At 48.0% G+C, this 24,264-nt stretch overlaps 1 protein-coding gene across 1 annotated transcript; it reads left to right on the top strand.

The window, feature by feature from the left end:
* Positions 1-6,531: 6,531 nt before the first annotated feature.
* On the top strand, positions 6,532-21,877 carry LOC136155296 (bcl-2-binding component 3, isoforms 3/4-like; the record flags this gene model as incomplete). Its single annotated transcript, XM_065917120.1, has 6 exons — positions 6,532-6,637; positions 10,922-10,998; positions 11,079-11,260; positions 15,890-15,970; positions 16,406-16,625; positions 21,746-21,877. Coding segments are annotated over 6 exons (798 nt in total), but the record flags the coding sequence as incomplete, so codon positions are not given.
* Between the last annotated feature and the right edge of the window lie 2,387 nt (positions 21,878-24,264).

Below are 24,264 nucleotides of genomic sequence, written 5' to 3'. Positions count from 1 at the left end.
CTCTGAAGGCTGAGAGAGGTGAGGAAGCTGCAGAAGAGTTTGAAGGTAGCAGAGACTGATTCATGAGGCTTGAGGGAAGAAGCCATACCCCCAACCTTTGCTATTAATGCAAATCCAGCACGGGCTGGTTAGGTTGAGTTGAGAAGCAGTGTGGTTTGCAAGTGAACATACCTCGTTTAGGGAGAGATCAATAGCCATACAGGGAGATATGATTAGAAAGAGGAAGAACATTATATGATGCATTTTACTTATCTGAGGCAGGATTGATGGGGTTCTGCTTGAACAAGAGCCTGAGGTCATCAACAGGTTCACAGGAATAGCTGTCCTCTGGCTTTGGAGTCTCAGTTTCTGTCTCCCCCTCCTGTAGGCCATAGGGTTTTATTCTAGAATTGTGGACCCAGGCAGATAGACCCTTCACTTTTACAGCAGTTAAAGTCACTAGAACAACCTGATATGGCCCTGCCATTTCTCGGACAGCTGGTTTGGACTCCCTTTTTCTTGCCAGGTCTTTACTGATACTTGATCCCCTGGCTTTACCTGGGGATTTTTCAAGTCTTCCTGTGGTTTGTTCTCCATACCGTTGGAGTTCTTGCTGAAACCTTCCCAGGTCAATTATATGTTTTAAGAGTGTATTGGCATCCTCGTCAAAAAACAAATCAGAAGTTAAGAATGGACCTAGATACATCATTTCATAAGGAATTAAGAATAGTGGCCGTTTGGGGGATGTCCGTACCCTCATGAGGGCTATGGGTAGCCTATGTGTCCACTTATTATGTGTTTCTTGACATAGCTTAGCCAGAGCCCTTTTAAGAGTCTGGTTGGCTCTCTCTACATTTCCTGAAGCTTGAGGCCTCCAGGATGAGCGGAGCCGGTATTTTATGCCTAAGCATGCGGCTAGGTTCTGGGATATCGTGGCTGTAAATGAGGGCGCATTGTCACTCTGAAGTGACCGAGGCAGCACACACCTAGGCACTATCTCCTTCAACAGAGCTTTACAGACTTCTGTAGCTCTCTCTGTCTCAGTAGGGAACACTTCGATCCATCCTGTGAATGTGTCAATAAAGACTAGCAAATAAGAAAACCCTTGGGTCTTTGGCATGGCTGTAAATTCTACTTGCCAGTCCTCTCCTGGTTATGATCCACGATGTTGGACAGGTGTAATTAGAGGAGGTCTGGTTTTTGGGTTATTTTTTAGACAGATGTCACAATTTTGTGTGACCTGTTTAACAACCTTAGCTAACTGGGGATGGTAGAGAATAGACTTAAGGAAGATTTCTAGATTATCTCTTCCAAAATGGGTGCTCTTATGTAAGGTGTTAGTAATTTTTTAAACCTGAGAATCAGGGAGTATTATTTGGGCCTGATCAGGCTGAAACCACCCATGTGACCCAATCTCCCAGCTCTGCTCAGCATATCGGGAATGTCCCCCTGGGGTAAAATCTGGAGTCAGGGTTTCCTTGGGGAAAAGGGGGCAGATAGCAGTGGCAGAGGTAACTTCCCCGGCAGCTCGTCCTGCCTCTTGATCAGCTTTCCTATTTCCTTGAGCTTCTTTGTCTTGCCCCTTTTGGTGACTCTTGCAGTGGATGACAGCTAATTTTGCAGGAAGTTTGACTGCCTCCAGGAGCCTGAGAATGAGCTCTTTGTGTTTAATAGGAGGCCTTCAGGCACTGAGAATCTCTCTTTCTTTCCAAATTGCTGCATGGGCATGCAGAATGAGGAAAGCATACTTAGAGTCCATATACACATTAATCTTCTTTCCTTCGCCTAACTCCAAAGCTCTTGTTAGGGAAAAATTTCACCTTTCTGGGCTGAGGTGTCTGGGGGTAGAGACCCACTTTCCTTAGTTTCTTCCAGGCTCGCTACAGCATATCCTGCTTTCCTCTCTCCCTTTTCTACAAAACTGCTGCCATATGTGTACCAGTTTTGCTTTGGGTCAGATAAAGGTGTCTCTGTTAGGTCTCGGTGAGAAGAGTATAACTCGTCTGTGATTTGTATGCATTGGTGATCCAGAGGGAAAGTGGGGGATCTGGCAGTAAGGTTGCTGGATTTAAAGTCTGGCAGACCCTCAACTTTATTTCTGGAGTGTCAAGGAGGAGGGCTTGGTATTGGGTGATCCTTCCCCCTGTCATCCACCTGTCCCCTTTCGTTTCCAAGACTGCTTGCACCTGGTGAGGCGTATACACTGTGGTGGGCTGACCCAGGGTCAGCTTAGATGCCTCCTTAACCATAAAAGCGGTGGCTGCTACTGCCCGGAGGCAAGTGGGCCACCCTCTGGCCACCTCATATAGCTATTTTGAGAGATAAGCTACGGGTTGTAATACGGGCCCCATCATCTGCCCTAACACCCCAAGAGCAGCTCCTGTCCTTTCAGAAACATAGAGTCTAAAAGGCTTCTCCAGGTTTGGGAGGCCTAAAGCTGGGGCTGTAGTGATGGACTCTTTTAGGGCATTAAAGGCCATCTTGCAGGTCTCATGCCAGTCGAGTGGCTCTTTCACTTTCCTCCTTAACTTTTCATATAGGGGTCTGGCCAGATTGCCATAATTAGGAATCCATATCCTGCAAAACCCGGTCCTTCCTAAAAATCCCCTAAGCTGTTGTTTTGTTTGGGGGTACGGGGTATTTAAGATGAGGGATCTCCCCTCGGGGTCAGGCATTCTTTTTCTCTCCATAATTATAAATCCAAGGTATTTTACTTGGGTTAAGCTAATCTGAGCCTTCTTGGGGGATACTCTATAACCCTTTTCATATAGGAAATTTAGAGTTTTAAATAGTTTCCATTTGAGAGCTGGTAAAATCTGGCCTAGCTATGAACAAGTCATCCACATACTGTATTAGACTACTGTTTGTTAAAGTTAATTTCCTTAATTCTCTCCCCGAGGAAGTCCCGAAGATATGAGGGCTTTCCCTAAACCCTTGGGATAGTCAAGTCCAGTCGAGAGTTGTATGGTCTCTGTTGTTTCCAAGTCCCGCCACTAAAAAGCAAAGAGTTTTTGGGATTCAGGATGGAGAGGAATGCAAAAGAAAGCACCTTGAAGGTCCATGACTGAGAAGTACTTGGCATTTCCTGGTACTTGGGATAGGAGGGTATATGGTTTTGGGACTATGGGGTGGATGGGAACCACAGCTTCATTAACAGCTCTTAGATCCTGTATGAATCGGTAAGATCCATCTGGTCTTTGAACGAGCAAGATTGGGGTATTGCAAGGGGACTCACAGCTGATTAGAATTCCAGTATCTCGGTATTTGTTAACTAATGGTCTAAGACCCTCAAGAGCTTTTGGTTTTAAGGAATATTGCTTTTTCCAGTGCTAGGGAGCATTTGGTCTCAGAGAAATCTTTCCTGGTGGAACATTTATGGCTAAACCAGGGCTGGAGACATCCCACACCTGGGGAATGACCTCATCTAGACAAGGGACAGACATCTCCTTTTCTACCTCCAACTGTAAATATTCAGACAGAGGCAAAGAAAATTATCGACTACTGCCTTTGTATCCCCAAGTGACTCTGCTTTAGAGGTGAAAGTATTATTCTTACCATGGAAAATTTGGAAGCTGCAAACATGAAAAATTTAAAGAGTCACGCAGAGGCTAGTCACTCTAAGCTAACCCAGAGAAGCAAGTCAGGCAGACATGCTTCTGTTTTCTCACAGAAGCTGCTTATGACCGGCCCTGCTCACAGACAGATTGCTAATGCCAAATCGATAGACAGTTATGCAGATATTCTTTAGCAACTGAGCCACCAGGGAAGCCCTACTAGCTCAGTTGGTAAAGAATCTGCCTGCAACGCAGGAGACCCCGCTTTCAGTCCTGGGTCGGGAAGATCCCCTGGAGAAGGGATAGGCTACCCACTCCAGTATTCTGGCCTAGAGAATTCCACGGACTCTATAGTCCATGGGGCCGCAAAGAGTCAGGCACGAACTGAGCCACTTTCACCTGCACATGCGGATATTACTTAGAAAAAGAAATGTGGTAACAGATCTAGTACCTCTGTCAAGCTCATGAGTGAGTACTATAAATATACAGAATCAGCTTTGTCCTGCATAGTTATTACCATCCTGTATTTGCTTTGAGAGGAGTCGAGCTAGTCTTGTGAAAGAGGAATGATTCTTTACCAACTGAGCCACAAGGAAAGCCCACTACTACTGGAGTGGGTAGCCTATCCCTTCTCCAGCGGATCTTCCTGACCCAGGAACTGAACCAGGGTCTCCTGCCTGAGTAAAACATATTGGGTAAATATCGGTGAGGGAGCATAACGATGGACATTGATTGGTAAACTCAGTTTTCCTTGTCCAGATGGCTAGCGGAGGAGAAATAAACGTTGGCATGCATTTAAAAAATTCTTCTGATACTATATATAAAATTTACTAGTTCTCTGCAGAAGTCTTTAATGAAGCACAGATATTGTCACTAGATTGCTTTGGTCATATCCGTCTTATCCACATTTATTTTTAAAAGTCGCATAGTGTGGCCTCAAATACTTGAAGACACGACAAAAGGTTTCTTTGGTCTCCATTCTAAACTGGATCGTGAGAAGGCAGTGGATCAGCATAATGCAGGAGCTCAAGATATTTTTGGAAAAACTTGACTAGTCTGTTTAATGATATGGAAGAATGAGTTAAGGGTGGCAGCACGAAACAGAAGGCCATGCTAGAAGTACACAAGACCTTGTTTGGTAAGTCCAAACATGACTTTTTCTTTCAATTGAAGGATAGTTTCTTTACAGAATTTTGTTGCCAAACATCAGCATGAATGAGCCACAGGTATACATATGTCTCCTCCCTCCTGAACCTCTCTCCCATTTCCCTCCCCAATCCACCCCTAGCTTGTTGCAGAGCCCCTGTTTGAGTCCCCTGAGTCATACAGCAAATATCATTGGCATCTGTTTTTACGTATGGTAATATATTTTCATGTTATTCTGCATTCATCTCACCCTCTGCTTCCTCCCCCTTGCCCATGTCCATAAGCCTGTTCTCTACATCTGTGACTCCTTGGCTGCCCTGCAAATAATTTCATCAATACCACCTTTAGTTCAAGCATTTTTTTCCCCCAAGCATTTCTTATTTCTTATACCAGTCTTTCTGTCTTTAATGTGAGACTGATTTCGAAACTGATATGAAAGTATTATTCTCAGCATGGAAAATTTGGAAGATGCAAACATGAAAAATTTAAAAAGTCACGCAGAGGCTAGTCAGTCTAAGCTAACCCCTAAAACATTTATTGACTGATTTCTAGTTTCTCTTCTTTAACCGTTTTTATCTACAATAATCCTGTGTATTCCTTTTAGTTAGGGATTCATTTTTAGACTATCCTGACTCTTCAACTAAGTTCCAGTTTTGGGTCTCATACAGTGAGACATGTGCCAAATGCTTCCTGAATACTATAGAATATATTTGATGTTTATAATACTTCCATGCTTATGTAGTGAGTCAATGATTTTAAGTTTATTTGTTACACATTTCAATGTAAAAGTCAATGTGTGAACTAACATATTCACGATTTGGAAAAGGTGGCTTATTTTGTCCTGTGCTAGAACTCCTCACCCGACCAAAGGTCATGGATAGGTCTATTGTTTTTCTAAAATGGTTATAGTGTTGTTGGGTTTTTGTTTTTGTTTGTTTGTTTGTTTTTGTAATTGAATTAGGGTGTGAGTTGCAAAGTTTGTGTTTCTGTTCATTTCATTCCATCTGTTCGGGTTTCTTTCTCTCTCCTGAGTCAGACAGTAATTTCCCATTGGTTGTCCAGTTACCAAGGTTGGTGTCCATGCATCCGTCCTGGTCTCTGCATTCATGTCCGGCTGTCCTGTGAAACACTAAGCTTAATTTATTTGGAAATGACCTAGCTGTTCAATAAACTGTCATCACTCAGTTGAGCACAAGGATAGAAATTCAGGTGACCAAACTCCGGAGAAGCTAGTGTCAGAGCGCCCCGGTGTGGCGTTCATGCAGGGGGTTGGGAGGAAGGGGGTGGGGCGCAGAACGAGGAGATCTCAGGTGCCCTCGCACCCTGGGCCTCTCCAGGCCCGCCCCTTCTCAGCGGCTTCCCCCTGCACCCATCGCATTCGCTGCTCAGGGCCGGGTGGCCTCTGCAGCTGCCCGGCATGCTGCCCGAGTCCCCCCCCGCCCACAAGCTGTCTTTGAGTCTCTCTCTGAACCCTCGTCTCTTTCTGCCTCTGTCTCACCTGGCGTGGGTGCGTGCGAGTGACTGTCCTTGTGCCTGGCTTTCGCTCGTCTGCTCTCTCAGGAAAGACTTGTGCTGGGCCGGCAGAGTGGGGGCAGGGCGGGTCTCGGTAGGGCGAAAAGGCGGGGCTGATGTGCTCCAGGGGGTTTGCGCAGTGGGCAGGATGTGCGCCTGGGGCCCTGGCTGGGCTGCCTCTAAGCCCGCATGAGGCTCCGGGGACCGCGGCCCCGGGCCGAAGCCCCGCTCGTCCGGAGCCACGTCACCCTGAGCAGAGAACGGGATGGTGGGGGGCAGGGGGTGAGGGGGCACCGAGACCTCCTCGCTGCTCTACCCACCCCCCCTCCCCCCACCTCAGGTCCCGCAGGCACGCCAGGCCCCGGCCGGGCCAGAGGGGTGCTGGCCGAGGCTGGCGGTGTGCGGGGCCGTGGCGCCCTCCGCAGGCCCCCGAGCTGCCGGCCCTGGTTAGTCGGAGTCCAGTCGCGGGTCGTGCTGCTCAAGTGCAGCGCGCGCCAGCTCGAGAGCTGTGGCCCCAGGCCCGAAGGGCAGGTCAGAACGCAAGGGAGGCGCAACGCGGAGCTCTTGGGGCGCCTGACAGCCACCTTGGTCTAAGGCCATAGCACCCTGAACGTGCCCTATCTCCTCTGATCTGGGAAATTGAGTAGGGCCGGGCCTGGTCAGTACTTGCATGGGAGACCGCCTTGTAGTTAGGCGGTTTTGTGATTTTTCTGAATGCCTACTTCAGAAAGTTAGAATTGGATGACTGCACACAGGAAAACGAATAATGTTTTCACACATAATCTTAAGAATCCAGCAGCTGGTCATTCTTTTTCCTGTCCTAACACAGCTAACTGGAAGTCAGTTGCAGTAAGTTCTACTGACTTAAGACCCTCATCCCTAATGGAGGATATATAGGAAAGCCCATAATATATCTAAATAAACATGAAAGATAGAACGATGAGAAAAAAAAAAATGCTCAGTGACATCTTAGTTGGTATATGAAACACGACGTTTATGAAAGCACAACCCATAATCAAGTCCAGGCCATGGAAGCCTGTGACTTTCACTGAGTGTTGACTTCCCTTTCAGCTGAGATTGTAAAAAGTGCTTTGTAAAATACCTGAGGTTTGAAGCACTTGTAACCTCCTGAAGAGACTCCAATCAGAAGGCTTTCTAGAATATCCTGACGCTGTGGTGAGCTCAAGCAATACATTCTGCAGAGGTCGGAAGACAGACATGTTGGGAAGTGGGGATGACTTCTACTGCACTTAGGGAGAAAAGGCATGTACAAGTGGAGAAGCAACACCTCAGTGATGGAATCTTTAAAGACTCCATACATGGAGAAGGAAATGGCAACCCACTCCAGTATTCTTGCCTGGAAAAATCCATGGACAGAGGAGTCTGGCGGGCTGAAGTCCAGAGGATTCCATGACTGATCGTGTGTGCACGAGGGTGGAGGGAGACGGGTTGGTAGCAAGAAACTGGTAGAAGTAAAAAATAAGAAAAAATATAAAATAAAGACTCGATAAATTTGACAACAACTGGTAGGAATAAACCTTCAGAAGTGCCTTCTCAGACCTCCCGTCAGAAGCACAAGTGTAATAAAGACACTGAGTTTTCACGGTCTCACACAAAATTAGACTGGCTTATGACAGTGGGCAGAAAGGCTCCTCTAAGACATCGGGGCTGGGCTTTACTGGAGGATGCACATCGATTGAGTGCATGGCTATGTGTTATGGAATTATGTCTTACTGGCAGGGCGAAGGCATCTTCTTGAAGAACACAGCAAATAACACTACAAATTCAAGGAACTTGGCTACAATGACAATAGCTGATTTCATGTTGGCTACTGCTTGGCAGAGCTGGGTTCGCCTCTCCCATTAAGTACCTCAGTGGCCAGCTGTGAATGTAGCCATTAGTTTCTCACTTAGAAACCGAACCTAATACTTGCCATGTGCACTAGCGCACGAACAGTGAAAGCTCCGCGGAGAAGCAAGTCAGACAGACATGCTTCTGTTTTCTCATAGAAGCTGCTTATGACCGGCCCTGCTCACAGACAGATTGCTAATGCCAAGTCGATAGACAGTTATGCAGATATTCTTTAGCAACTGAGCGACCAGGGAAGCCCTACTAGCTCAGTTGGTAAAGAATCTGCCTGCAACGCAGGAGACCCCGCTTTCAGTCCTGGGTCGGGAAGATCCCCTGGAGAAGGGATAGGCTACCCACTCCAGTATTCTGGCCTAGAGAATTCCACGGACTCTATAGTCCATGGGGCCGCAAAGAGTCAGGCAGGAACTGAGCCACTTTCACCTGCACATGCGGATATTACTTAGAAAAAGAAATGTGGTAACAGATCTAGCACCTCTGTCAAGCTCATGAGTGAGTACTATAAATATACAGAATCAGCTTTGTCCTGCATAGTAATTACCATCCTGTATTTGCTTTGAGAGGTGTTGAGATAGTCTTGTGAAACAGGAATGATTCTTTACCAACTGAGCCACAAGGAAAGCCCACTAATAAAGGAGTGGGTAGCCTATCCCTTCTCCAGCGGAACTTCCTGACCCAGGAACTGAACCAGGGTCTCCTGCCTGAGTAACACATATTGGGTAAAAATCGGTGAGGGAGCATAACTATGGACATTGATTGGTAAACTCAGTTTTCCTTGTCCAGATTGCTAGCGGAGGAGAAATAAACGTTGACATGCATTTAAAAAATTCTTCTGATACTATATATAAAATTTACTAGTTCTCTGCAGAAGTCTTTAATGAAGCACAGATGTTGTCATTAGATTGCTTTGGTCATATCCGTCTTATCCACATTTATTTTTAAAAGTCACATAGTGTGGCCTCAAATATTTGAAGACACGACAAAAGGTTTCTTTGGTCTCCATTTTAAACTGGATCGTGAGAAGGCAGTGGATCAGCATAATGCAGGAGCTCAAGATATTTTTGGCAAAAACTTGACTAGTCTGTTTAATGATATGGAAGAATGAGTTAAGGGTGGCAGCACGAAACAGAAGGCCATGCTAGAAGTACACAAGACCTTGATTGGTAAGTCCAAACATGACTTTTTCTTTCAATTGAAAGATAGTTGCTTTACAGAATTTTGTTGACAAATATCAGCATGAATGAGCCACAGGTATACATATGTCTCCTCCCTCCTGAACCTCTCTCCCATTTCCCTCCCCATTCCACCCCTAGCTTGTTGCAGAGCCCCTGTTTGAGTCCCCTGAGTCATACAGCAAATTTCACTGGCATCTGTTTTTACGTATGGTAATATATTTTCATGTTACTCTGCATTCATCTCACCCTCTCCTTCCTCCCCCCTGCCCATGTCCATAAGTCTGTTCTCTACATCTGTGACTCCTTGGCTGCCCTGCAAATACTTTCATCAATACCACCTTTAGTTCAAGCATTTTTTTTTTCCCGCAAGCATTTCTTATCTCTTATTCTAGTCTTACTGTCTTTAGTGTGAGACTGATTTCGAAACTGATATGAAAGTATTATTCTCAGCATGGAAAATTTGGAAGATGCAAACATGAAAAGTTTAAAAAGTCACGCAGAGGCTAGTCACTCTAAGCTAACCCCTAAAACATTTATTGACTGATTTCTAGTTTCTCTTCTTTAACCTTTTTTATCTACAATAATCCTGTGTATTCCTTTTAGTTAGGGATTCATTTTTAGACTATCCTGACTCTTCAACTAAGTTCCAGTTTTGAGTCTCATACAGTGAGACATGTGCCAAATGCTTCCTGAATACTATAGAACATATTTTATGTTTAAAATACTTCCATGCTTATGTAGTGAGTCAATGGTTTTAAGTTTATTTGTTACACATTTCAATGTAAAATCAATGTGTGAACTAACATATTCACGATTTGGAAAAGGTGGCTTTTTTTGTCGAGTGCTAGAACTCCTCACCCAACCAAAGGTCATGGAGAGGTCTATTGTTTTTCTAAAATGGTTATAGTGTTTTTTTTTGTTGTTTTTTTTTTTGTAATTGAATTAGGGTGTGAGTTGCAAGTTTGTGTTTCCGTTCGTTTCTTTCCATCTGTTCAGGTTTCTTTCTCTCTCCTGAGTCAGACAGTAATTTCCCATTGGTTTTCCAGTTACCATGGTTGGTGTCCATGCATCCGTGCTGGTCTCTGCATTCATGTCCGGATGTCCTGTGAAACACTAAGCTTAATTTATTTGGAAATGACCTAGCTGTTCAATACACTGTCATCACTCAGTTGAGCACAAGGATAGAAATTCAGGTGACCAAACTCCCGAGAAGCTAGTGTCAGAGTGCCCTGGGAGTGGCGTGCTTGCAGGGGGTTGGGAGGACGGGGGCGGGGCCCGGAACGCGGCGATCTCAGGTGCCCTCTCACCCTGGGCCTCTCCAGGCCCGCCCCTTCTCAGCGGCTTCCCCCTGCCCCCATCGCATTCGCTGCTCAGGGCCGGGTGGCCTCTGCAGCTGCCCGGCATGCTGCCAGTTTCCCCCCCTGCCCACAAGCTGTCTTCGAGTCTCTCTCTGAATCCTCGTCTCTTTCTGCCTCTGTCTCACCTGGCGTGGGTCCGTGCGAGTACCTGTCCGTGTGCCTGGCTTTCGCTCGTCTGCTCTCTCAGGAAAGACTTGTGCTGGGCCGGCAGAGAGGGCGCAGGGCGGGTCTCGGTAGGGCGAAAAGGCGGGCCTGAGGCGCTCCAGGGGTTTGCGCAGCGGGCAGGATGTGCGCCTGGGGCCCCGGCTGGCTGCCTCTAAGCCCGCAGCAGGCTCCGGGGACCGGGGCCCCGGGCCAAAGCACCGCTCGTCCGGAGCCACGTCACCCTGAGCAGCGAACGGGATGGTGGGGGGCAGGTGTTGGGAGGGAACCGAGAGGTCCTCGCTGCTCTACCCACCCCCCTCCTCCCACCCCTCGTCCCGCAGGCATGCTAGGTTCCTGCTGCGCCAGACGGGTGCTGGCCAGGGCTGGCAGTGTGCGGGAGCGGGGCGCCCTCCGCTGGCCCCCGAGCTGCAGGCCCTGGCCGGCCATAGTCCAGTCGCGGGTCGTGCGGCTCAAGTGCAGCGCCCGCCCGCTCGAGTGGTCTGGCCACAGGCCCGACCGGCAGGTCAGAGCGCAAGGGAGGCGCAGTGCGGTGTTCTTGGGGTGTTTTGCAGCCGCCTCGGTCTAAGGCCATACCACCCTGAACGTGCCCTCTCTCCTCTGATCTGGGAAACTGAACAGGGTCTGGCCTCGTCAGTACTTTGTTGGTAGACCTCCTAGTAGTTAGCCGTTGTTTTGATTTTTCTGAATGTATATTTCAGAAATTTAGAATTGGATGATCATGATGATGTCACTCTGACTGCACTGCAACGGTTTATCTATCATTCTCTGAAGGTCTACTTCAGTCTCCCTCGCCCTCCTCCCCCTGAGATGCCAGAATCTGAAGAAAAAGCTTGGGTATCCTCAGTAGAAAGCAAATATGGACTGAATCTGCTGATGAGAGAGACTTGATCAAACACTGTTGATCAGTGTTTGAGGTAAGTGCAAGTGGACAAGGGATAATCCAGGCTTGCAAAGTGTGCCAGCTGATGAGGACAGGGAAATATCCGCACACGAGAACGAGGTACCGAGGTGAAGAGCCAGGGCAATACTGGGAGATGGATTTCACTGAGGTAACATCAGGCAAGTACAGGTATCGCTATCTGTTGGTTCTGGTAGACACCTTTTCAAGGTGTGTGGAAGCCTTCCCCGCTATGGGAGAGACGGCAATAGTGGTTGCTTTAAAGATCTTAGAGTAGATGGTGCCTAGGTATGGGCTGCCTGTGACTATGGGCTCTGATAATGGACCTGCCTTTGTGAGTCAGATTGTACAAGGGCTGGCCCAAGCTCTGGGGACGAAATGGAAATTACATTGTGAATATAATCCCCAGAGCTCAGGACAGGTTGAGAGAATGAATCGGACCCTAAAAGAAACTTTGACAAAGTTGGCAATAGAGACTGGCGGGGACTGGGTGACCCTCCTTCCCTTCGCACTCTTTCGGGCGCGTAACACCCCTCTGTATGGAAGACCCCCTACTGTGTGTATTAGAACATAGATGGAAAGGCCCTTATGTTGTTCTCCTTACCACTCCTACTGCTGTCAAGGTCGACCGGATTGGACCCTGGGTTCACTGCAATCACGTGCGGCAAGCTACACCGGAAGAACAGGGAAAAGCGCGAGCAGAATGGAAGACGAGTCCTCACCCGTCAAATCCTTTGAAACTGAAACTCGTCCACCGGGAGGTCTCCTAATTCTCCTGCTGATCAGCGACGGGCAGACTCATGAGCTGCTCAACGAGACCTCAGGAATCCACCCTCCGATCCCCTGGTGGCCAGACCTTTACTTTGACCTAAGGGGAATCTTCCCCGGGGAAGGACCCCGGGGGAAATACCCACAATTCGGGCCATGGGGAGCTGTGGGGACTGGGAGAAAACTCGACCAAGAGGGGTTCTTCGCGTGCCCGGGCAAATCTGTGGTGGCATGGAAAGCTATTATTGCAGGAGCTGGAGCTGTGTAACCTCTTGTGATGGGCCCCGGGAATGAGACGTAGGAAACAGATTTGGTAGCCCCGAGTGTGGCTCAATCCCCAGGGCCAAGTAACTCAGATACAGGCGCAATTTAACCAAGCTTCACTATCTCTGCAAGGCCAAGGGCTTTCCTCCCTACGAGCCGCTGTAGATGCAATCAGTCACTTAGAGAAGTGTTTGACTTCCTTGTCTGAGGTGGTCTTGCAGAATAAGAGAGGATTAGACTTGACTTTTCTTCAACAGGGTAGGGTCTGCGAGGTTCTGGGAAAAGAATATTGTTTCTATGCAGACCATACAAGAGTGGTAAGAGAATCTATGGCAAAAGTGAGAGAGGGACTGGCACAATGAAAGAGAGAATGGGAAGCCCAGCAGAGATGGCTTGAGTCTTGGTTTCAACACTCCCCCTGGATGACTACCTTTATTTCCACCCTCCTGGGTCCACTTATAGTGTCAGTAGCCCAAGATGGAAAAGAGGAAGATTCCTCTACTTCAATAACAGACAGGGGGGAATGTGAGGCGAGCAGAAGTAACACAGCTTAGATTAGGAGTAGGCCTTCCTACTTGGTAAGATTATCAGGCCACCTGGATACAACCAATTAGCTTTCGCTTAACACTGACCACTGTTTGCCAATTAGGAAATTAGGAACGGGGTGGAAACCCCCAGGAACGTCCCACCCGCATGAAAGCTTTGACCAATGCAATAGCTTTGCAAACTTGTAACCAATCTGCTTAAACCAACCACCAACGTTGAGCATGTGCTCACCCTATAAATTTGTGTAACAGCTTGGGCTCGAGGCTCTCTGACCCACACCACTGCGTTGGTTGCGGCAGAGAGTCCTGGCTGGAGTCAGTAATAAACTTTGCTTTCTGCGAGTTGCATCATCTTGGAGGCCTTCTCTATTCCCGCTCGAGGATTCGGACATCGGGCTTAACAGTAGTTAGGCCGTTTTTTGATTTTTCTGAATGCTTCCTTCAGAAAGTTAGAATTGGATGACTGCAAACAATAAAATGAATAATATTTTTATACAAAATGTTAAGAATACAGAGCTGGATGTTCTTTTTCCTGTTCTACCACAGTTAACTGGAAGTCAGTTTTAGTAAGTACTGCTAACCTAAGGCCCAGAGTTAGTGTCAAGGTTTTGCCACTTCCCACTAAAATGTGGGAGCTCTTGTCTTAGCTCTCTCTAGCTTCAATGGAGGGTAAGGAAATGCAATTCTGATTGGTTTTCTAAAGATGAGATACTGTGTTGAGATACTTTTTTTTCTTTTTGTCAATTGACAGGTCTGATAAGGTTGTAATCATTCTCCCCTTCCACATGACAGTTTATGAGAACTGTGGAATGTTTAAAACAAACTTGAAATCCACGGGAAGGGAAGAAGAAAGCCTTTCTACAACCTACAATTCTGCATTTGGACTCCTGACTTTCTCAGTCTACAGAGAGATTATTAGAAGACATTCATGCATGCTGGGTGAGTGGAAGGAAAGCAGTTTTTAACTTACACATGGAATTTCTCCATTTCAGAGATGATTCTATGACAGTGCCTCGGAAAGTAGATGCAGCAATTTTGCCTTTCCAAACAATATTTTTCATCACTACTTTTTGCAGTACTTTTATTGTCACAGATCTGGGATAACTTCCTTCAAAGGGAGTTTGTTATGCACAAGCTACAATGTATTACAGAGAAGAAAAGAAAAGCTCTAAAGGTTTCAGAAACATTTGCTGAGTGGATAAGCATCTGAACACCCCCTCCCACCCCCCAACCGCCCAGTTACTTGTGGAATGTAGTGACTCAGTGTACTGTATCTAATGTTATGTTACAATCAGCATGCCCTCTCATCCAGGCAGTTTCTCAGAAGACAATGAAGTCTTACTAGTAAAGTTAATGTAATTTCTAGATACTAGAAAATGCGGACCTAATCAGTTGGGGCCACCAACTGTTTTGTGGCTTGGATTTCACTCAAATTTCTCTATTTGTAGGAGAGATATTTTTCTTATGAGGAATATGATAAATATCAGCTGGTTGCTGTCTGGTGATGAGAATTAACCTGGTGTGTATGATACACAGGTGGTAGCCAGGGAACTGTCAACTTGGGAGAAGCAACTTTCTTTCAGTTAGTTGTTCGGTTTAAATTTTATTCTGGATCTACACAGTCAATGTTATCATTGTGTTAATGTGTTCAGGGCTCGCCTTGGATACAATATTTCTTCTGAAAATGAGTTTTCTTTTTATTTTGTGATCTTTTAAATGTTGCACCGACTATGCTTCATGCATTGTTATATTCCATTTGGCTAATGTAATGTCTAGCTCATTTCCAATAAATACATTGCTGTCTGTTTAAAAAAAAAAAAAAACTTGCAATCACCTTTTACCGTCTGGCTCAGAAAAAGCAAGACGGTACTTATCACCATAATGAGAAATGCCTGGATTCCTAAGCCCAGGGAAACGCAATCCTCCCCTCTTTATTCCTGATTATTCAGGAACCAATGAGGGCCAGAGGGTTGCTCACAGATTCAAATGAGCACACGGAAAGCCTTTTGTTAAATGCTTCCAGACACCTGACAACATTTAGGAAAATAATTCTAGTTTTTGGCTGTGCTGTGTCTTTGCTACTGCAAGGGCTTAGTGGCAGTGTGCACGGGCTCCTCTTGAGATGTGGTGTGCAGACTTCTCATCGTAGTGCCCTGTCTTACTTTGCAGCACAGGCTCTAGGGCACCTGGGCTTCAGTTTTTGCAGCATGCTGGCTCAGCAGCTGTGCTACTGGGCTCAGTTGAGCACAGGCTCAACAGTTCTGGCTTGTAGGCTCAGTTGCTCCACAGCTTGTGGAATCTTCCTGGATCAAGGATCAAGTGTGTGTGTGAGTGTGTCTGTGGGAGAGGGTGTGGTCAGGCCGACTGGGGGCCTGGTGAATACCAAGAATGGAGAGGGGAGAGTGTGGAGGCCGGGGGTTTGCGAAGCCTGTGTGATCTTCCCGTGGTCTCTTTCTCCTCCTCCCAGAGCTGTGGTTTCAGGCTCTCCCCGTGTCTCAGCAGGGGGGGTGTGGGGGTGTGTGCCCCCGCGCGCGCACACAGGAGGGTAGGGCTGGGGGTGGGGCAGCCCCTTGGATTGCCTGAGGTGTGACAAGGGAGCCCCAGACGGAGACCCCACTTGAGCCGCAAGACCCGAGACCAAATTCCGGCCTGCCAGGGTCGGAAGCCCCTGCACACTGCCACCCCCGGCCAGCACCCGCCTGGCCGGGTGGGCTTCCGGGAACCGGGGCGCACCGGGGTGCGTGCTGGGGGTGGGGGGGAGGGGGATGGGGCGCGGAGGACCCACCTCCAGGGGGGAGCTGTTCGCTGCTCGGGGCCGGGTGTCATCTACACCTGCCAGGCATCCTGCCCGAGGCCCCCCTTGCCACACGCTGTCTTCGAGTCTCTCTCTGAACCCTCGTCTCTTTCTGCCTCTGTCTCACCTGGCATGGGTGCGTGCGAGTGCCTGTCCGTGTGCCTGGCTGTCACTCGTCTGCTCTCTCAGGAAGGTCCTGTGCTGGGCCGGCGGCGTGGGGGCAGGGAGGGCCTCAGTAGGGCGAAAGGGCGGGGCTGACGCACTACAGTGGGATTGGGCACCGGGCAGGATGGGCGCCTGGGGCCCCGCCTGGGCTGCCACTAAGCCCGCAGGAGGCTACGGGGACTGCGGCCCCTGGCCGACTCCCCGCTCGTCCAGAGCCACCTGACGCTGAACAGCAAATGGAATGGTGGGGGGAGGGGGGTGGGGGGGGCGGTGCGGCGTGCCGCCGACCGGGGGCGGGGCCGAGGAGGCCCCGGGAGGGAGGGCAGCGAGACGTCCTCCCCGCTCAAGCCACCACCCCCCACGGCTGGTCTCCCAGCTGCAGGGCCTGTCCGATTTTTCCCATCAGTTTCAACAGTGACGGTCACCCCACATTGTGAGTCGTCTAGATGTCTCACTGACACCCCTGTTAGGGAGTGGCTTTTTAGAGAGATAGGGAACGTCACTTGGGGGATGTTAATCATGAGAAAAAATAAGGGCTCAGGTGGGATTGCAGATGTCATCCAGGGGGTAAATAGAGACAGTTGTTGCTGGTACCAAGACATGAAGTTTTTTTTCCCCCTTTTCCAAAAAGGCCATATTACGACCACATGGGGGCGCTGAGTAACAGCCCATAGCTCGGCTGGAAGGGTGGGCCTTTGATATTGATACCCCGGGATGGGTTGGACATACCCCCAACATTTCTCATTAATGCAGATGCAGCCCGGGCTGCTTAGGTTGAGTTGAGAAGCAGTGTGGTTTGCAAGTGAACATGCCTCGTTTAGGGAGAGATCAATAGCCATACAGGGAGATATGATTAGAAAGAGGAAGAACATCATATGATGCATTTTACTTATCTGAGGCAGGATTGATGGGGTTCTGCTTGAACAAGAGCCTGAGATGTTCAACAGGTTCACAGGAATAGCTGTCCTCTGGCTTTGGAGTCTCAGTTTCTGTCTCCCCCTCCTGTAGGCCATAGGGTTTTATTCTAGAATTGTGGACCCAGGCAGATAGACCCTTCACTTTTACAGCAGTTGAAGTCACTAGAACAACCTGCTATGGCCCTGTCCATTTCTCGGACAGCTGGTTTGGACTCCCTTTTTCTTGCCAGGTCTTTACTGATACTTGAGACCCTGGCTTTACCTGGGGATTTTTCAAGTCTTCCTGTGGTTTGTTCTCCATACCGTTGGAGTTCTTGCTGAAATCTTCCCAGGTCAATTATATGTTTTAAGAGTGTATTGGCATCCTCGTCAAAAAACAAATCAGAAGTTAAGAATGGACGTCCATACATCATTTCATAAGGACTTAACAATAGTGGCCGTTTGGGGGATGTCCGTAGCCTCATGAGGGCTATGGGCAGCATATGTGTCCACTTATTATGTCTTTCTTGACATAGCTTAGCCAGAGCCCTTTTAAGAGTCTGGTTGGCTCTCTCTACATTTCCTGAAGCTTGAGGCCTCCAGGATGAGCAGAGCCGGTATTTTATGCCTAAGCATGCGGCTAGGTTCTGGGGTATCGTAGCTGTAAGTGAGGGCCCGTTTTCACTCTGAAGTGACCGAGGCAGCCCAAACCTAGGCACTATCTCCTTCAGCAGAGCTTTACAGACTTCTGTAGCTCTCTCAGTCTCAGTAGGGAACGCTTCGATCCATCCTGTGAATGCGTCAATAAAGACTAGCAAGTAAGAAAACCCTTGGGTCTTGGGCATGGCTGTAAATTCTACTTGCCAGTCCACTCCTGGGTATGATCCCCGATGTTGGACAGGTGTAATTAGAGGAGGTCTGGATTGTCGGTTATTTTTTAGACAGGTGTCACAATTTTGTGTGACCTATTTAACAACCTTAGCAAACTGGGGATGAGAGAGAATAAGCTTAAGCAAGATTTCTAGATTATCTTTTCCAAAATGGGTGCTCTTATGTAAGGAGTTAGTAATGTTTTAAACCTGAGAATCAGGGAGTATTATTTGGGCCTGATCAGGCTGAAACCACCCATGTGACCCAATCTCCCAGCCCCGCTCAGCATATCGGGAATGTCCCCCTGGGGTAAAGTCTGGAGTCAGGGTTTCCTTGGGGAAAAGGGGGCAGATAGCAGTGGCAGAGGTAGCTTCCCCGGCAGCTCGTCCTGCCTCTTGATCAGCTTTCCTGTTTCCCTGAGTCTGTTTTTCTTGCCCCTTTTGGTGACTCTTGCAGTGGATGACAGCTAATTTTGCAGGAAGTTTGACTGCCTCCAGGAGCCTGAGAATGAGCTCTTTGTGTTTAATAGCAGAGCTTCGGGCACTGAGCATCCCTCTTTCTTTCCAAATTGCTGCACGGGCATGCAGAATGAGGAAAGCATACTTAGAATCCATACACACATTAATCCTCTTTCCTTCTCCTAACTCCAAAGCTCTTGTCAGGGCAAAAATTTCAGCTTTCTGGGCTGAGGTGTCTGGAGGAAGAGACCTACTTTCCTTAGTTTCTTCCAGGCTCGCTACAGCATATCCTGCTTTCCTCTCTCCCTTTTCTACAAAACTGCTGCCATCTGTGTGCCAGTTTTCCTCTGGGTCAGATAAAGGTGTCTCTGATAGGTCCCGGCGAGAAGAGTATAACTCGTCTGTGATTTGTATGCATTGGTGATCCAGAGGGGATGTAGGGGGACCTGGCAGTAAGGTTGCTGGAGTTAAAGTCTGGCAGACCCTCAACTTTATTTCTGGAGTGTCAAGGAGGAGGGCTTGGTATTGGGTGATCCTTCCCCCTGTCATCCACCTGTCCCCTTTCGTTTCCAAGACTGCTTGAACCCGGTGAGGCGTATACACTGTGGTGGGCTGACCCAGGGTCAGCTTAGATGCCTGCTTAACCATAAGAGCGGTGGCTACTACTGCCCGGAGGCAAGTGGGCCACCCTCTGGCCACCTCATCTAGTTATTTTGAGAGATAAGCCACAGGTTGTAATACGGGCCCCATCATCTGCCCTAAAACCCCAAGAGCAGTTCCTGTCCTTCCAGAAACATAGAGTCTAAAAGGCTTCTCCAGGTAGGGGAGGCCTAAAGCTGGGGCTGTAGTGATGGACTCTTTAGGGCATTAAAGGCCACCTTGCAGGTCTCATGCCAGTCGAGTGGCTCTTCCTCTTTCCCCCTTAAATTCTCATATAGGGGTCTGGCCAGATTGCCATAATTAGGAATCCAGATCCTGAAAAACCCGGTCCTTCCTAAAAATCCCCTAAGCTGTTGTTTTGTTTGGGGGTACGGGGTATTTAAGATGAGGGATCTCCCCTCGGGGTCAGGCATTCTTTTTCTCTCCGTAATTATAAATCCAAGGTATTTTACTTGGGTTAAGCTAATCTGAGCCTACTTGGGGGATACTCGATAACCCTTTTCATACAGTAAAGTTACCGTTTTAAATAGTGTCCATTTGAGAGCTGGTAAAATCTGACCTAGCTATGAGCAAGTCATCCACATACTGTATTAGACTACTGTTTGTTAAAGTTAATTCCCTTAATTCTCTCCCCGAGGAAGTCCCGAAGATATGAGGACTGTCCCTAAACCTCTGGGGTAGTCGAGTGCAGTCGAGGGTTGTATGGTCTCTCTTGTTTCCAAGTCCCGCCACTCAAAAGCAAAAAGTTTATGGGATTCAGGATGGAGAGGAATGCAAAAGAAAGCACCCTGAAGGTCCAAGACTGAGAAGTACTTGGCATTTCCTGGGACTTGGGATAGGAGGGTATATGGGTTTGGGACTATGGGGTGGATGGGAACCACAGCTTCATTAACAGCTCTTAGATCCTGGACGAATCGGTAAGATCCATCTGGTTTTTGAACGGGCAAGACTGGGGTGTTGCAGGGGGACTCACAGCTGATTCGAGTTCCAGTATCTCGGTATTTGTTAACTAATGGTCTAAGACCCTCAAGAGCTTCTGGTTTTAAGGGATATTGTCTTTTCCAGGGCTAGGGAGCATTTGGTCTCAGAGAAATCTTTACTGGTGGAACATTTATGGCTATACCAGGGCTGGAGACATCCCACACCTGGGGATTGACCTCATCTAGACAAGGGACAGACTCCTCCTTTTCTACCTCTGACTGTAAATATTCAGACATAGGCAAAGAAAATTATCGACTTCTACCTTTGTGTCCCCAAGTCACTCTGGTTTGGAGGCGAAAGTATTATTCTCACCATGGAAAATTTGGAAGCTGTAAACATGAAAAATTTAAAGAGTCACGCAGAGGCTAGTCACTGTAAGCTAACCCCTAAGACATTTATTGACTGATTTCTAGCTTCTCTTCTTTAACCTTTTTTATCTACAGTTATCCTGTGTATTCCTTTTAGTTAGGGATTCATTTTTAGACTATCCTGACTCTTCCACTACGTTCCAGTTTTGGGTCTGATACACTTACAGATGTGCCAAGTGCTTCCTGAATACTATAGAACATATTTTATGTTTAAAATACTTCTATGCTTATGTAGTGAGTCAATGATTTTAAGTTTATTTGTTACACATTTCAATGTAAAAGTCAATGTGTGAACTAACATATTCACGACTTGGAAAAGTTGGCTTTTTTTGATATGTGTTTGAACTCCTAACCCGACCAAAGGTCATGGAGAGGTCTCTTGTTTTTCTAAAATGGTTATAGTGTTGTTTATTTTCTGGTAATTGAATTATGGTGTGAGTTGCAAAGCTTGTGTTTCTGTTCATTTCATTCTATCTGTTCGGGTTTCTTTCTCTCTCCTGAGTCAGACAGTAATTTCCCATTGGTTGTCCAGTTACCAAGGTTGGTGTCCATACATCCATGCTGGTCTCTCCATACATGTCCGGGTGTCCTGTGAAACACTAAGCTTAATTTATTTGGAAATGACCTAGCTGTTCAATACACTGTCATTTCTCAGTTGAGCAGAGGGAGAGAAATTCAAGTGACAAAACTCCAGAGAAGCTACTGTCAGAGGGCCCCGGTGTGGCATGCGTGCAGGGGATTTGGGGGAGGGGGTGGTGCGCGGAGTGCGGAGGTCTCAGGTGTCCTCCCACCCTGGGCCTCTCCAGGTCCGCTGCTGCTCAGTGGCCTCCCCCCGCCCCCATCGCTTTTGCTGCTCAGGGCCGGGTGGTCTCTGCAGCTGCCCGGCATCCTTCCCGAGGCCCCCCCTGCCCACACGCTGTCTTCCAGTCTCTCTCTGAACCCTCGACTCTTTCTGCCTCTGTCTCACCTGGCGTGGGTGCGTGCGAGTGCTTGTCCGTGTCCCTGGCTGTCGCTCGTCTGCTCTCCCAGGAAGGTCCTGTGCTGGGCCCGCAGCGTGGGGGCAGGGCGGGCCTCGGTAGGGCGAAAAGACGGGGCTGAGGCGCTCCAGGGGGTTTGCGCAGCCGGCAGGACGTGCGCCTGGGTCCCCGGCTGGGCTGCCCCTAAGCCCCAGGAGGCTCCGGGGACTGCGGACCCGGGCCGAAACCCCGCTCGTCCAGAGCCACCTGACCCTGAGCAGCGAACGGGATGGTGGGTGACAGGGGGTGAGGGGGCACTGAGATGTCCTCGCTGCTCTCCCCACCACCTCTCCCCCCACCCCAGGTTCCACAGGCACGCCAGGCCCCGGCCGGCCGGGCCAGACTGGTGCTGTCCTGGGCTCGAGGTGTGCGGAGCGGGGGCGCCCTCCGCTGGCCGCCGAGCTGCAGGCTCTGGCCGGCCGGAGTCCAATCGCAGGTCGTGCGGCTCAAGTGCAGTGCGAGCCCGCTCGAGAACTGCAGCCCCAGGCCCGACCGGCAGATCAGACCGCAAGGGAGGCGCAACGCGGGGCTCCTGCAGCGCCTGGCAGCCGCCTCGGTCTAAGGCCATACCACCCTGAACGTGCCCTCTCTCCTCTGATCTGGGAAACTGAGCAGGGTCGGGCCTGGTCAGTACTTGGATGGGAGACCGCCTAGTAGTTAGCCGATTTTTTTGATTTTTCTGAATGGCTACTTCAGAAAGTTAGAATCGGATGACTTCACACAGTAAAACGAATCATATTTTCATACATAATCTTAAGAATCCAGCAGCTGGTCATTCTTTTTCCTGTCCTAACACAGCTACCTGGAAATCAGTTGTAGTAAGTTCTACTGACTTCAGACCCTCATCCCTAAGGGAAGATATATAGCAAAACCCATAATATATCTAAATAAACATGAAAGATACAATGATGAGAAAGAAAAAAATTTCTCAGTGACATATTAGTTGGTATCGGAAACACGATGATTATGAAAGCACAGCCCATAATCAAGTCCAGGCCATGGAAGCCTGTGACTGTCACTGAGTGTTGACTTCCCTTCAGCTGAGGTCGTAAAAAGTGCTTTGTAAAACTCTGAGGTTTGAAGCACTTGTAACCTCCCGAAGAGACTGCAATCAGAAGGGTTTCTAGAATATCCTGATGCTGTGGTGAGCTCAAGCAATACATACTCCAGAGGACGGAAGACAGACATGTTGGGAAGTGGGGATGACTTCTACTGCACTTAGGGAGGAAGGGCATGTACAAGTGGAGAAGCAACACCTCAGTGATGGAATCTTTAAAGACTCCACACATGGAGAAGGAAATGGCAAACAACTCCAGTATTCTTGCCTGGAAAAATCCATGGGCAGAGGAGTCTGGCGGGCTGAAGTCCACGGGATTCCATGACTGACCGTGTGTGCACGAGGGTGGAGGGAGACGGGTTGGTAGCAAGAAACTGGTAGAAGTAAAAAATAAGAAAAAAATATAAAATAAAGACTCGATAAATATGACAACGACTGGTAGGAATAAACCTTCAGAAGTGCCTTCTCAGACCTCCCGTCAGAAGCACAAGCGTAATAAAGACACTGAGTTTTCACGGTCTCACAAAAAATTACACTGGTTTATGACAATGGGCAGAGAGGCTCCTCTAAGACATCGGGGCTGAGCTTTACTGGAGGATGCACATCGATTGAGTGCATGGCTGTGTGTTATGGAAATATGTCTTACTGGCAGGGCGAAGGCATCTTCTTGAAGAACACAGCAAATAACACCACGAATTCACGGAACTTGGCTACAATGACAATAGCTGATTTCGTGATGTCTACTGCTTGGCAGAGCTGGGATTGCCTCTGCCATTAAGTACCTCAGTGGCCAGCTGTGATAGTAGCCATTACTTTCTCACTTAGAAACTTGCCATGTGCACTAGCGCAAGAACAGTGAAAGCTCCCCAGAGAAGCAAGTCAGGCAGACATGCTTCTGTTTTCTCACAGAAGCTGCTTATGACCGGCCCTGCTCACAGACAGATTGCTAATTCCAAATCAATAGAAAGCTATGCAGATATTCTTTAGCAACTGAGCCACCAGTGAAGCCCTACTAGCTCAGTTGCTAAAGAATCTGCCTGCAACGCAGGAGACCCCGCTTTGAGTCCTGGGTCGGGAAGATCCGCTGGAGAAAGGATAGGCTACCCACTCCAGTATTCTGGCCTAGAGAATTCCATGGACTGTATAGTCCTTGGGGCTGCAAAGAGTCAGGCACGAACTGAGCCACTTTCACCTGCACATGCAGATATCACTTAAAAAAAAAATGTGGTAACAGATCTAGGACCTCTGTCAAGCTCATGAGTGAGTACCATAAATAGACAGAATCAGCTTTGTCCTGCATAGTTACTACCATCCTGTATTTGCTTTGAGAGGAGTTGAGCTACTCTTGGTACAGAGGAATGATTCTTTACCAACTGAGCCACAAGGGAAGCCCACTAATACTGGAGTGGGTAGCCTATCCCTTCTCCAGCAGATCTTCCTGACCCAGGAATTGAACCAGGGTCTCCTGCCTGAGTAACACATATTGGGTAAAAAACGGTGAGGGGGCAGAACTAGGGACATTGATTGGTAAAATCAGTTTTCCTTGTCTAGATGGCTAGCGGACGCGAAAGAAATGTTGGTGTGGATTTAAAAAATTCTTCTGATACGAAACAAAAAATTTATTAGTTCTCTGCAGATCTTTAATGAAGCACAGATATTGTCATTAGATTGCTTTGGTCATATCCGTCTTATCCACATTTATTTTTTAAAATCACATAGAGTGGCTTCAATCACTTGAAGAAACGACAAAAGGTTTCTTTGGTCTC

Source organism: Muntiacus reevesi, unplaced genomic scaffold (genome assembly GCF_963930625.1).
Source record: "Muntiacus reevesi unplaced genomic scaffold, mMunRee1.1 SCAFFOLD_140, whole genome shotgun sequence".
Taxonomy (NCBI): domain Eukaryota; kingdom Metazoa; phylum Chordata; class Mammalia; order Artiodactyla; family Cervidae; genus Muntiacus; species Muntiacus reevesi.
Note: the sequence above shows the minus strand (reverse complement) of the source record. Positions and strands in the feature narration are given on the sequence as shown.